At 37.3% G+C, this 14,875-nt stretch overlaps 1 protein-coding gene across 1 annotated transcript in view; it reads left to right on the top strand.

The window, feature by feature from the left end:
• Positions 1–14,875, top strand: part of Aff2 (ALF transcription elongation factor 2) — a 321,062-nt gene that overhangs the window by 213,025 nt on the left and 93,162 nt on the right. Inside the window, exon 8 of the mRNA XM_077794011.1 lies at positions 2,306–2,402. Within this exon, the coding sequence (XP_077650137.1) occupies positions 2,306–2,402 (97 nt within the window). The remainder of the gene's footprint in view (positions 1–2,305; positions 2,403–14,875) is intronic.

Below are 14,875 nucleotides of genomic sequence, written 5' to 3'. Positions count from 1 at the left end.
TTAGCCTGCCATTACTCCACCTTAATGTGGTTTGTTGGGAAACAAATAATATGGTTTTTGTTGCTGCTGCTGTTGTTTCCATTTGATATGCAATCCTAAAAGTTGTAACCTCTAAGAGAACATTTGGCAATCTTTAGTTCTGGCTCAAGATGATCTAGGTTCTATGTTTGCCTCCATGATTTCTAGCTGTGCAGTCATGAGCAAGTTCTGTATCCCCTCCAAGTCTCAGAGTCCCCATTTGGAAAGTGGGGATAGGGTCAGTGCCAGAACTAAATTTCTGTACTGTGCTGCTGATCAAATACTTAACACTTTCTCTCATTCAGAAAATGGATCCACTAAGTGCAGGAATCATTTATCAATTATTTCACTGAACACTTAGATATAAATAAGAAGACATTCCCCACATGTAATGAGATACACACACACACACACACACACACACACACACACACACAGTAAAGCCTTTTATAATGACAAGCACAGGAAGTTTATGTTTTAGTTCTATAGCTTATAAGAATAATACTCCTCATTTTCTACAACGTGTTGTAAAGAACTATTTGTTCAGAGTCATAAGTCTGCATTTTCAAAAGAAATACCAAGACACATTTTTTCTCCTTCTCTAAGATCTTCAAAACATCCATTAGTCTCTTGAAGGACAGTCATAAATCCTGAAAATTTAGTTTATCTGAAACCAACTCTAACAGTTGTCCTTCCCACCAATCATCCTTTATATCAGTCTTTAGTTTTCAGACCTCAGTGAACACATCCTGGTGTTCTGTGGCTCAGCCTGAAAGTGAGGGAGCTGTGATTTCTTTGGAGAATTATTGGATGTTCATTCTGACCTGAATCTTTTTCTAACACTTGAACTTGAACTTTAAATAACATTTATTTATTTATCAAATTAGAAGCTACATTTTCCCTTCTAGTTTCCCTTTCCTGGATAAAGTACACAGATACGAATCAAGAAATGGGAATTTTAGGACTAGCTGCAGCACTAACTGTGTGATCTTGAGCAAAAGCTGTTCATCACTCTAAAACTTTTCTTCCTTGTCTATCATTTCTGCAAAGATGCTGTAAAGAAGACAAAGTTGAATACATTGTGCCCAAAACCCATATGGGAATAAGAGTCTGATGGGGGAGAGAGACACAATAGGAAACAGTGCTGTGACCCAGCTAGAGATGGGGATTATCAGATTCAAAAGCTTTTGTGGAGGAAGTAGAAATTGATTGAGCTATGTGTGTGGTGGTGGGGTGAGTGAATAGGATTTCCAGAGTTGAGGAATAGAATTCTAGCCTTGGATCTGAGCTGAAGGCTGAGCCTAGAAGTAAGAAAAAGCAGAGCATGCTTGGGAATTGGGAATTGATCCAGAAAAGGTTGAGGAGATCCTTACTTGAAGCCTGTCATGAGGTCTAAAGTTATATTTTATAAATTTAAATATGAACACCAATAGGTCTGAAAACCTGTATACTTGAAATTTTAAGATAATAAGCTGGAACTCAAGCTTGGAGATAGTGGGGATGCATGGCACTGAAATTGATACCCCTGTCAAAACAAAAGGCTTTTCATGCCCAGTGAACAATTTTGAAAGTGCTAGTTCATCACGAAAATCCAGATGACTCATATTTTTCAGGTACCTTGCTTTAGGAGAGAAAGATTTCTTACCCACATTATGGACTTACACCTCTTGGATCAAATTTTACAGGAAGAGACGAGTCATATATCAAAAGGTTAATGACTAGCCATTTCTCTCCCAGCTCTTTTGTGGCCACTGAGCTGCCCAGCAGCAGAGAGCACTGAAAAGCAGTGCAAGTTCACTAGTCCTTTCGCCTCTGTCATCCAGAGAGCCCCAGCAAGCTTCATTCTTCAAGAATAGTGACATGGTAACAGCCAATAGAGCTTGGGACTGTTACCCTGTCACTATTCTTGCCTGGGAGACTCAGAGCCCTTTATCCTATAAGAGATCCAATGCCATGCCCTGCTTACATGTACAATGATTGATTAGTATATTTATTGCACTTTTAGTAGTCAAATATATGGACTCCAGTCATCTCTGGAGATGCTGAAATTGTCTTTTCCCCCCTGATTTACGGGAAGGTACAGAGGGAAGATGTATACAGAGTATGGCATAAATATAAGACCTCAAACATCTAATTAGCTGAAAGAATCTTGGTTCCCTCTATACCTTTGACAGAATTGCAGCTGTCAGATTGTAGCTCCAATATTTTATCCTCATTGCAAGATGTATCTGAGGATGATTTAGAAAAGATACTTTCTAATGTGAATACTACTCTGATTTCTTTGCAGGATGCTTGAGGATGACCTGAAGCTGAGCAGTGATGAAGATGACCTTGAGCCTGTGAAGACCTTGACTACTCAGTGCACAGCCACTGAACTCTACCAGGTAGGAGGAGCTTATGGCTTGGTTTTGGGCCTGAGGGTAGGTAGCAAATGGAACTGGTATTATTTTGAAGAGAACAAGTGTGTTTCCTGCATCATTTCTGGGCTTTGAAGAGAGAGGAAAAAAGCAATGATGGGTATAGTGTTTCTAGAACAGGTTGAGTCTGCTTCCGGTTACATGAAAGCTACAGTAGGAGACACAAAGAATTTTAAAATTGCTTTCACCCCTCCCATCTCTCTCTACTTTCCACATACAAACACTGATCTTCAATAAGCAATAGAGATTGTCTTGTCCCTCTCTCGAACTACTTATTGTCTTGGGTAAGGTATATATTAGTTTTGTGACTCCACTGTGAGTCTTGGAGCTCATGCTCATTAATTTAGGTACAAGTGTGACTGCTTCATTCACCTCTCTCAGATGCACCACCTCAGAATGCAGCTGTGAATTGATACCCCACACTTGCAGCTTACATGAACTTTCAGGCAAAGGTGTTTGGCAAAAACTTGCTGTTGCCCTTATCTTATTCCATTCTGCATTATAAGTATTTCCAGCACGTTCCCACCAAATGAGATGGCAGGATAGTGAGTTTTCAAAATTTTCAAAAAGACTGGACTTCTTGATTTGAAAAGGCCAAGTAACATCTGTGGCTCATCAGAACAGTGATGCTATGTGATATCAATGGTGCCTATACATTTTTTGTGAGCAAGATCTGTTATGAACATGGGATCCTTCTGGTGTGCTTATATACTCAAATAAAGAATAAAAGAGGATTGACTGAATTTTGATAGTTAAAAAATTTCATCTTGAAGGTAGTTTGGTGCTTTGTCAAGAACAAGCACAGGGTAAATGCAGACTACAGTGTGCTGGTCTAAGCCAATTTCACGTGTTTCCTAGCAATGTGTTTGTTGCACATTGAATGCAGATAGCCCCCCCTCCTTCTTGAGTTGTGCACTTCAAAGCAAATGTAAAATGCACACTTAATTTCTAATGTCCATCATTTCTGCTTTCTGCATTTAAAACACCACTTACAAGAGCATCATATTTGTAAATAAAGCAAAAACAAAACAAAAATTCTAGATCATTGGTTTTAACAGATGCAATGTTATTTTCTAATAAAAATGCTTAAAGCAGAATTTGACAATAAGTGAAAGTAGGTTTTGCACAAATTGACTTCCTTTCCATGTGATTATATAAATACAATCTAATTTTTACTCATAGAGTTATTTTTCTTAAGAGGTGGCATTAAACCTTCAGTCTGAATCATCTGGGTTTTCAATCCTATGCTGATGGTTTATAACCACTGAAAGCCTCAGATAATCAGGGTTGAGTTGGAAACTTTCCATGATATGCTGAACTCATACCAGCTATGTTGTCCTTAGTAAGGCTTGGATTGTCACAATTAGATTGGGAGGTTGAACTGGAGGACCCATGGTAAGCAAAAGTACAACCTATTCCGCCAACTAAGTCCAGAAAGCAAGAAATGGGCATAAGCTCCAACAGGGGGTCTTAGGAGATGAACGGATGGTGAGGAGCCTGCGAAAGGGGGATGGAGAAACAACACAGACACCAAAGTGAAGGTGTTGATCCCAATCTTTACTTGTGAAGTTGATCATATATACTTTTCATTTTGGCAGGCTCACGGTACTTTGTGGTTACAAAACAGGAATCATTATTCAAAGAAACAAAATATTACGTAGCTACAATTAGAATAGAAGAATGTATCTTGGCTTATGCATAAGCAAGCATTTGTACTTTCAGTTCGCGTTTTGCTTTGAGCTGTTTCTGTTTAGTTAACTTTTAATAATAGTAACAAATGTCCCAAACTATTGGCCTATACCTTGACTATTCTTTCTTGACTTACTGACTGGAACCGGTGCCATGGTTACGGCAAGTGGTTGACTTGTTATTAATTTTAATCAAACAAGAGTAAGAGCACAAACCATTGTGCACAGGAACAAGAACAAGTTGCCAGTACTAAGCACTAATCTGTCTTCTTAACATTAATTTTTCTTCTCTAGATTTTAATTTAATTTCTCAAAAACTTCCTTGACAGGAATACAGGGAGTTTTTCATTAGATATTAACAATTTATGCTCCACAGCTGAATCATTGCATTTAGAGCAAACAGATCTATGATTTAGAAGTAGTTGCATTAATTGGGAAAGTCATGATTTTTCCTTCATACTTAATGGTCATATGAGAAATCACAACTATACTTATTAAAGGAATACAAAAACAAATCAGCCCATTCCCAGAAACATACTGCGCTCCTCCAGAGGATGGACGCCTTGTGCCATCCACCTCAGTAGGGCCTTGCCATTGCCTGAGTCAGGGGAGGGGCGCAGCATATAATCATCTACCTGGAAAGGAGCCTGTATACTGCAAGCTTGAATGAAAAAGTTCTCTCCTGTCCTGTGAATGCCTATAATCATGGGGAATGAGAAATGCAGTTATTAAGAGCATGTTTTTGACTAGAGAAGCCTGGAATTAAGTTCCAACTGTCACAAAGTGTATCACATTAAACAAATTGCCTAATATTTCTAACTCTCAGATCTCTCGCCAATAAACTGGGATGAAACATTCTTGTCTAACTCATAGAGTGAGGATCAAATAAAGATAGTATATTAGAAAGTGCCTTGAAAACCAAAAACACTATACAATGTTTATTGTTAACTGGAAGCCCCCTCCTTTGGAACCATAGGAAAATAGATATTCCTCTTCCATTTCATCTACGTGTCCCTAAGGATTTGCTAAGAACCATATTGAATATCCTTACTGACCTCCAAAGCATCCACTATATGTGAAATACCTTAACTACCCTCTGAGTACTGATAACTTTTAAACCAGAGTCCTCAGGAAGAAAGACCAGGTTTTCAATGATGCTGTATCAAGTCCTCCAGGAAATAACCTATCTCTAAAAGTTTTTCTTCATAGAATTAATACAGGTGGAGAACTGAGTCATGTATTTTGATTGCAGCTCTTGTTTTCTCTTTTTGAGCTCCTGCCCTGCCCTGGAGAAAGTCTTAAGTGTTCTGCTGTGATGCTATACTCACCTTGGTTCTTTCTTAGGAGCTAGTCCTGAACAGGATAGAAATAACCACTTGAAGTTGACATTGGACATTACAAATTTCCAGAACATTGATGAAATAAGGCATAGAGCTTTGTACTTGGTGTCTTTATAAACATACATGATGTGATATGTTCTTTAAAAAAGAAGTTGAATGTCATTGACATGGCTGGGACCTGGGGATTGCATCATGTCCATTACCCAGCTGATTGCATTTTTATTTCTCATCTGCTGTGGTTGGCATCATAGATAGAAATCCATCCCTGGACTTCCCCATGCAACACTTATTGAATTGCCATTTCCAAGCCAGTCATCCAGGGAAGGCTGGGATGCTGTGATGAGTCCACTGGGGTTTGGCAAGGGAGTGGCCCGATTCAAGAGGACAGGCTTCTTGAGAGTGGGGATGTGTTGTGCTCTCTGCTTACCCTGGCTCATGCCACAGTACCTGCAGTTTTACTTTTAATCCAATTTTTCTTATGGTTCTTGAAACTAAAAGAACCCCTGAAAATGAGGAGTTAAACCTGGAATCAATTTTCATTTACAGCTGAGAAGCAGTTATTGATGCTGTGCTTGCAGTTCAATAAAAGATCTAAAGATATAGACCTTGTGCTTCTCTTTCAATATAAGCAGCCTAATCAGTCTCAAATGTTTTTTTAACAAAGAAATTGTATTGACAGGTTTATTAAAATCGCTGTCTTTAAAGTTTTAAGCTATCCAAAATTTGACCTATCCCAAAGGTTTCTTGAATATGTAATGGCTAAACTCCAAAACTCCTTCCAGCACATATTTATAGAATCAGGTAAACATCTGCTTACTGTTTCATTGGATGATATCAGTATGTTAGATTTATAAAACTCTAAGCAGGTATTCTGATATCCCCTGGTGGCAGGCTGGTCTCTGATGCCTGGGTTCTGAAGCACAGTTATATCTGAGTATGGCTCACTCATGGCCTACTAATCTTAGATTGGCATGAGAAACAATAGACTTTAAATACATAAAGGTCATTAAAGACACAGGTGTTTCTAGAAACTGCCTTTAAGACACTTTAATATTAATAGCATCTTCTTATTAATATAAATTAGACTGAAACCTTAGATGACTTAATTTAGCTGTTAGAAGTTCAGAAATGTTTAATATGACTAGACATGTTCAATTAGTGACCAGGCTCATCCATAGGATTCTAGATAAAGCTTAAAGTCATATGCAGTACTTTAAGAGAGATGTAGAATTCCAAATTTCTTTGGACATATAGGCATTCTAATGTGCTGTGTTTGGGTACATTATGGTAAGTAGCTCCAGTGTCCCCACATCTATTTAACTGCCTAAGGATTGCCATCATTCACTTTGAAATGTGCACTTCATTCAAAGCAGGTTACTTGAGGTTGCGGGGACTTTGCAACTAGTTGCTAGTGGCAGAAACATACCTCAAGCATATTCCATTTACAGAAAATAATTGTCTTAACTTTTCCTCTCCACTCCATTAGATTATTTCATTTTTGTCTGTATATATCTCCTTTATACACAAAAAATTGCTTTTAATACAGATTCTTGATTTTGGTTTTATATTTGAATGAATTTTGTTTGCTTTTGTTGTTGGGCCAGCTTCAAATAGCTAGATTTCCATTTGATAATTGTAAATGAAATGAATTACATAAAAGCTGAAAACTTGAACATTCTGGCAGCTTCAGCATGTGTTCCTGATACATATAATGCCTATTGAACTTCCAGAACATTTTCCAAGTTAAATTGGAAACCCGTTTTTATGTTGAAAGTTTGCTAATGAAAAAGATGCAATAAATTTTACTCCTGCTATCAGTTGCGTCTTTTGGAGTTGACACTCTGTAGTGAATACATTAGTTGTGACAGCAGATACTCTTCCCTGCTATAATCGGTCCTATTTTGTAGCCACAGTTCTCCCTCATCATGCTGACCAAGTTGTTACTTCCCCAAGGTTTTGCCACATTTCCATTTACCTTGTTATCAGTGGAAAGGCTGGGGAAGGCCTCTTCAGTAATGACATCAATACAGCACACACAGCAAGAGAGGTCAGCCTGTCAGATCTAGAGAAATAGCAGATGGATTAGGATGAAACTGGGTACAAAATAACTTTGATAGAGTCTTTTAATGTAAACAGTTTATCTATCATTGTCTTTCATTGAAATCCCCCGCAAAATGATAAAGTTTGGACTATTAAGGTTGCAGAATGTAACTGAATAAAATCTGTATATTGTCACATTCAAACTATACAGCAATTAAAGAATGAGAGTACATTTTAATTTATTCATTAAAGACAGGAAAGTAAATAGGATAACATATAAGGTTAATAGAATAACATTGGCCTTCATATTCCCAAGATTGTGTTTCCCATTTGACTATATTAGCATAGAGACTAGATTAATAAGAAACTGCTTAGGGCTTGTATTATGTGATTTTTAATATGCTTGTAGCAAGTCTGTGTCTGTTTAGAAACCCACATGCTGAATTTTTTCATTGTAATTAGGTCTTCAGCTTTTAGTACCAAATATTTTGACTTGTGATCTCCATATAATACAATGCCTTAAGCATACAAAGATGCATAGAAGTACAGTGTTTTTACATGTTATGCTTGTCACATGGTCAGTGATGACCAAATACTGGCTAATGTCCACTATACTTTATGAATTATCCATCCATGAGCATTTTTTTAAAGAGAGAGAGAGAGAGAGAGAGAGAATTTTTTAATATTTATTTTTTAGTTCTCGAGGGACACAACATCTTTGTTGGTATGTGGTGCTGAGGATCGAACCCGGGCCGCACGCATGCCAGGCGAGCGCGCTACCGCTTGAGCCACATCCCCAGCCCATCCATGAGCATTTTGATTGCAAAACAAATGGCTCTTCTGCTTAGCTTAGCACTTTTCTCATAATAGATATAAATCAGACACCAGTGAGGGTGCACTGCTTGCCCCAGATCCAAACAGAAACAAAAATGGGAATGATCTTTTATGTCTGAATAGAAAACCCTCATATATGACAGATGGACATAGCCTTTTCATCCACAAAGAGCATGTAACATATATCTGGCTCCATAAAGATGGTGCCAGTAGGAATAGCAGCCACCTCTGGGAAACTGGGGATCAATAAGAACAGATTTGAATTGAAGTGCCAGAAGGAAGAGGGATCACCATGTTGCCCTTGTCACTGCCTCTAGGCTAGAGGGAGTAGCTAAATAGCACTGGTCCTTTCTCTGCTATCACCCCATTCCCAGTTTGATCCAATAGTATGTTATTTTTCTTAGATCACATCATCTCCTCAATTTGAGTTTCAATGAATTGTTGGAGATATTAGGTTTCATCTTGGAGTCATTAGTAAATAAGCTTTGGGAAATGCTTCATTGTGTGTAAGTTCCCAAACTTTGAATTTAAACAGAGTTTTAGAATATTTCTACAAAAATATGAACATCTCTAAAAAAGCTGTGTAACAAAACAATTTTCCAAATTACAAAAATTTAATACTTAGAAATCAATATGCTGGCCTTGAAAATTTTGTTGAAGCTTTAGTTTTGGGGTCAAGCATGCTTCACTTTGCCCTCCATGTATCTCCCATCCACTACAAAAACCCCCAGGCAGACTGTAAACACCAAAGACTTTGTCCTGAATGTAAACACAATTTATCTTATTCATAAGCAGTCATATTTATTTTTCTATTTATATATCAAGAGCAAAGAGCATAAACATTGTAAGTACACAGAAGAGTTGTCCAAATTAGAGATTAGCTGCCAATTCAAGATTGACCACTCAGAATATAGGTGGATGAACAGATTTAAAAATCAGAACTCTCCATTGTACATGGGACCACATAATCCATATTTCATACAGCATTTGCTCCCATGGAATTTTTGGACTGCTCACATGATTGAGTATGTACTATATGCTATGAATACTCTATTTTTTTCTGGTTACATATGGTTGGGAGAGAGCCTCTATTAGGTATTTATTGTCTTCTACCAAAAGACACATGTCATTTTGTGAGTTGTGCACTCTTAACATCAAGGGCAAGAGGGCTCAGATTGGTTGGGGAAAAGAAAATTGAATTTTCAAATCCACAAACCCCAGGGGAGCAGTGACCAAGTGCCACTTATATTGGCCCCTCTGATGGGGAAAATAAACACCTTAAGCCCATACCAAGATGTTCTACCTAGTGTCTCTGTATTTACTCTACTTAGAGGATGATGAATAGTGTCGACAGATGACTTTTATGGGTGAAACATGCTTCTTCACCAAAGACAGCACATTTTTCATTTATTTACAATAAACTAAAACTTTACTTATAAAGGAAATCACCACTTGACAAATGAATCTTGCTAAAAGGGTTTTCTATTCAGCACAATAGACAGTGTGAAAGGAGCAAGCCTTTTTGGAATGTGTATACTTCTGAATTCTGTTGTCACATCATCTTTAGGCAAGACACTGGAAAACTGGCACCCATGTTAGCAAAATACATATGTAAAGACAAGTGGAATGTAGTATGAAGTAGCTGTTCAATTGGACGTGGTAGAGCCATGAACAGCAGGGTGAGTGAGGTTGATATGTAAAGTTAATAAACAATGGGAAGTTAGGAAGGATTTTTTTTTGCAGTGTTGTGAGTTGAACCCAAGGATTGTACATGCTAGGCAAGTGAATTGTTGGAGATATTAGGTTTCTACCACTGAGCTACCTTTTAAGTGCCCAGATTCTGAGAATGAGAGTGATTTGATCAAAGTGGAGCCTCAGAAAAATTCATCTTGCAGCAGAAAATAAAATGGGGTAAGGATAGAGAGACAATGGAGCAACACATAGGCACTGGCCACAGTCTTTGTGAGAGGGAGTAAGGACTAAGCTAGGCAGTAGTTTCAGGAAGAGTCAGAAAGGAAACATAACTTCTGCCAGCAATTGAATGGGGGATTTGCCCTGGCAATGCCAACCCAGACTCTTCTTTGTGGTGTGAACTAGAGCCTCATATTCAGTGGCAGATCCAGTTGCACAAGGGCCTACAAATCGGCAGTTCCACTGGAGACCTCTCTTGCCTTCTATATGGAATATAAGTTTCTCCATGATACTCTATCATACCTGGAGTGCAGTGTTCAGGACTCTCAGGCTTCCCAATCATACATGATTGATTTATGCAGTAAATGTTTATTAAGTGACTATTAGGTTCAAGACACAGTTCACTCTACCTGGAACAAATATTCTTTATTCTCTGCTGTCAAAATTCTGTTTCTGCCTCCTATGTCTAACACAGGCCAATTTAATTGATCTGTAGAAAAATTAATAAAATTAATGTGGAAAGCCTAGTGTCTAAGGATTGGGACACATTTATGATTCCTAGTGGTTCAAGGTTCAAATATAGGATGTTTCCTTGTACCTTTCCAGGGGCCCATCCAGAGGGCTAAAAATACAGTAGTAGGTGGTATTTTCCTAGAGATTGCAGTCCCTTTATGTAAAATCAGAAATGTAGGCAGGCATCCAGGTGTTGCAATATGTTGAACCACATTTTCTCCTCTTAAATCTGCCATCCTGGCTGTGTGTGCTTGTGACTAGCTGAAATATCAGCCTATGAGTACAATGTCTATTCTTGTTTTCCTCATTCCAGTAAAATCTATTTAAATGCTGTAATTAAGCAATTCATTTTTATATTTGGGCAAGTACTTTCAGTATATGTCTCTTTAATTGATTTAACCAATTCTGTTGGTATTGATTTTAGACCATCTGAATACCCTAATGATGAGTTCATTTGTTAATAGAGGAGTTTCTTTTCTGAACTTAGGCAATCAATACCATTTACCAATACATGACACTAGGTTATGGTTCAGCTGTGTCTTACAGCACAATCATGTGAAAAGTTTTTAAAAAAGGAACAGTAAAACAAACACAAAACCCATGCAATAAATTGTTCTTATGTTTTAGTTCCATGCTGTTTAACATCTACTTATTTGAAATTATCTCGATTACTGACATTTTCCTTTTTACTAGGAAACATATTGTGGAGACTCAACTTAGATGTATCTGCTAGCAGAATGCCAGGGAAAAGCACATAATGACATATAGGGCAATACTAATAAAATCACATTTTAGGCTTGACTGACAGCATTATTATTGATTATAGAAAAAAAGCAGTTCCTGAATACATAGCCTTGTAAAATGAGTCTACTGCTACAATATCTCTAGGCCACCCGAGTGCTTGCTTTGACAGGCTCAATGTACAGGAAACGTATTGCATTGAGTTTGTTTTCTGTAAATCTCAAGAGGAAAGTAATGTCATAAGTCAGGATATAACTATTCAGAGCTTGCATCTGAAAAGCAAAAAGATTCTATAAAGTTTCTATAAATGTAGTAAATAAGTTTAGTTGACCAGATAGCAATTAATGATATCTGATCATTGGATCAGAATTACCTTGTCATAAAATTTTAAAGAAGTTTGGTTATAATATAGTAAATGAATAGTAAATTTTCTAAATACTTTATAAGTAGCATTTTATCCTTACAATGTAAGATGTCTTGTATTCTGCAGTAGATAGGAATCAATAAACAACCATATAATTTCCTTCCTGCTATTTATTTATTTAGGTGATAGCTCTATATGATATACTTTTTTATAATTTAATATAGTTCCTAATCACTTTAGCTTCAGTGTAGCACAAGGATTTTTTTTATATAAAAGGAAAACAAGTTTCTTCTTTGAGGAATATAGTTGTAATGAGTGAGTGACTATAAGCCTGGCCTGAGCCACATCACCTCTACTGAGGAAATAAATTTGCTTAGCAGCATACCCTAAACAGTACTATGTTGGTAACAAGAGGAATCAGTTTATAAACACTTTTTAGAAACAGGAAAGTGCCTTCTCCATAGCATATAATATCTTAAGATGCCATGTCATGGAAGTGGCTTACCTTGAATAATGACCTCAGGGCTTCCTCATCCATGTAGTCAAATGTTAGTGAAAAAGAAAAGAACCCACTTTCCATCATGGAGTGAAGTGTAGAAGGAGGAACTGCTAAAGGAAGGATCACATGGAAATTTGGGATTAATCATCCTGAATTTCCTTGGGGAAGGAGGGAGGGAGGGTAGCAGAGAGACAGAGAGGAAAAGTGAGAAGGAAAGGGAGAATGGCTGACTGATTTGTGTATATGGACACATGTTTGTGCCCCACATCCCTACCTCAGGTGTCCTGACCTCTTTACTACCCCTTTCAAGAAGATGCATGGAACAAACCTTGTGTGATGGTACAGGGCCTTTTCTTGCTGGTCTACAGGCTTGACAGTAGAATTTCAATCCATCAATATCTTCCATGAGTGCTATTTTCTAGACAGAGGCATTATGTTCAACCCAGAATTACTCTTGATATGGTGAGAAGAGCTTAGTGACTCCCATAATACTCACTGGAATAACTGCATAGGTCTGATACTGAAATTCGGCCACTACTCAGTAAGCCCATAGACAACATGACTATACACCAACACCAATATGGGAAGCAGTCACAATCAAATAGCACTGCATTTATGTAGCATACTACAGTTTCCAGAGCATGACCATCAGTGTTGACTATTCACAATTACCCTTGATGTAGAAAGGACAAGACTAATTCTTTTCATTTTTAAAATAAGGAAACTGAGGGTCAGAAGTATTAGTGCCTTATCAATACTGTGAGTAGCAAACCTGAGACTAGAACCCAATCATCTCTAGCTGGTCCTCATCCACTATAGCCTGCTGATGCCCATCCACATTACATCAAAGTATATTCCTTAACATTTTAATTTATTTCCTTAGAGCTCAATGGTGAGCCACATAGGGCAATACTATATTAGGAAAAGATGTATCATATTAGGGAAACATGGCACAAAATAAGGAAAATGTAAGTTTTAAATGACATATATACATTATAAAATTAAAGCAGCATAACTGTTAACTATCTAGTCTCCATTTTCCAATCAATTTAAATTACTTTAATGTATGTTTTTAAACTCAAATTTAGCTGTACTCCAATGTGTAATGCCGATAATGCTTTGGGAATTGTACCATGTCATTTACTTTTAATTTGCCTCTTTTTGCATCATGTCTCTCATCTTGGTACATGAAACTAGAATTTAGGATTATCTTCACATGTCCACTTATTTCAAAAGAGAAATTTTTCCTCTTGTCTGTTTTGTAGAATAATTTGTGTATGCCTTAAAGGCACATATCAGTTGTACCCCAAAAATTCACTTAAAATTTTTTCTTCAGAGTCTCTTAATGTACTAATTCCTTGCAGCATGCCTAAAATAACATCAAATTATAGTGAAAGTGAAGAACATAAATTGTGATCTGTGTCTCATCTGGCAGAAACTCCCTGCCACCATCTAGTTTAGAAATTCAAGGTGATGAGCAAACAGGAGGACCTGAGTACATCTGACTACACTATAGCTGTGGGGATGTCAGAATGATCCTGAGTTAATTTTCAAAGAAGAAAATCTCTCAGCATAGACATTTTCAATCAATAGCCAAGCAACCCAGAAAAGATTAATTTGAATGAAGTTATTTTCCTATGTTGGCTGTATAAAAAGACATGTGTTTCAAAGAAACTGGCCTCAAACAAGACAATGTTCCTCCTTATCAGAGAAAAATAACTGGGTCTAATTGACAGTTCTAAAACATAGAGCAAAGAGGACATTTTCAAAAGCATGTCTTGGAATCAAAGCTAGGTTATGCAATGTCACTTTGATTTCTCCCTCCCCATCTTCTGCCAGTGGCATGTTCATCCTGTCACATCCAGCGTGCTTTAAGAGGAAACTACTTGAACACAGCACCCATTACTTGAGGATAACCTAAGTCTTCAAAAACAGATTTGTTTGGATTTTAAAGGATCAAAAAAAGTGGATTCATGCAATTCCACAGTGTTCACAGTGACATGCCTTTAACCCACTACCATATTATTTATTCCAAACCAGCCAGTTCTCAGTGGTTTAAAAAAAGAAAGAAAGAAAGATGTGAGTGTGTGTTCCTGTGCATATTGAGAACCACTACTCTAAGAAAAAGTGATGGCTAGCATTCACTTTTCCACAGCATTTGCCTCTTCTTTTTTTTATCTGATGGGCAGTATTAGCATCTACTACATGGACTACACAGGAACAGGATTTGATAGCCTAGATATCTGTGAGAGGTGATTTGGGCTAGCCAGACACTTATTTCTTGTTTTCTAATTTTCACATGTTACCTCATCCCCTACCTATCTTCTAATTCTAGCACATACCAAAATTTAAACTCAGGCACAGTGGAGTGAAAATGGTTTTTTGCCTACCAAGCTAAAGAAAATGCCCAAACATTAATGGGTATTCATCTAGCAACAGAACTTGAGACTTACTACATGAGAAGAATTTGGATTTCTAATACTAACATATAAACTTAAGAAATGTTTCAG

This window comes from Urocitellus parryii, chromosome X (genome assembly GCF_045843805.1).
Source record: "Urocitellus parryii isolate mUroPar1 chromosome X, mUroPar1.hap1, whole genome shotgun sequence".
Classification (NCBI taxonomy): domain Eukaryota; kingdom Metazoa; phylum Chordata; class Mammalia; order Rodentia; family Sciuridae; genus Urocitellus; species Urocitellus parryii.
Note: the sequence above shows the minus strand (reverse complement) of the source record. Positions and strands in the feature narration are given on the sequence as shown.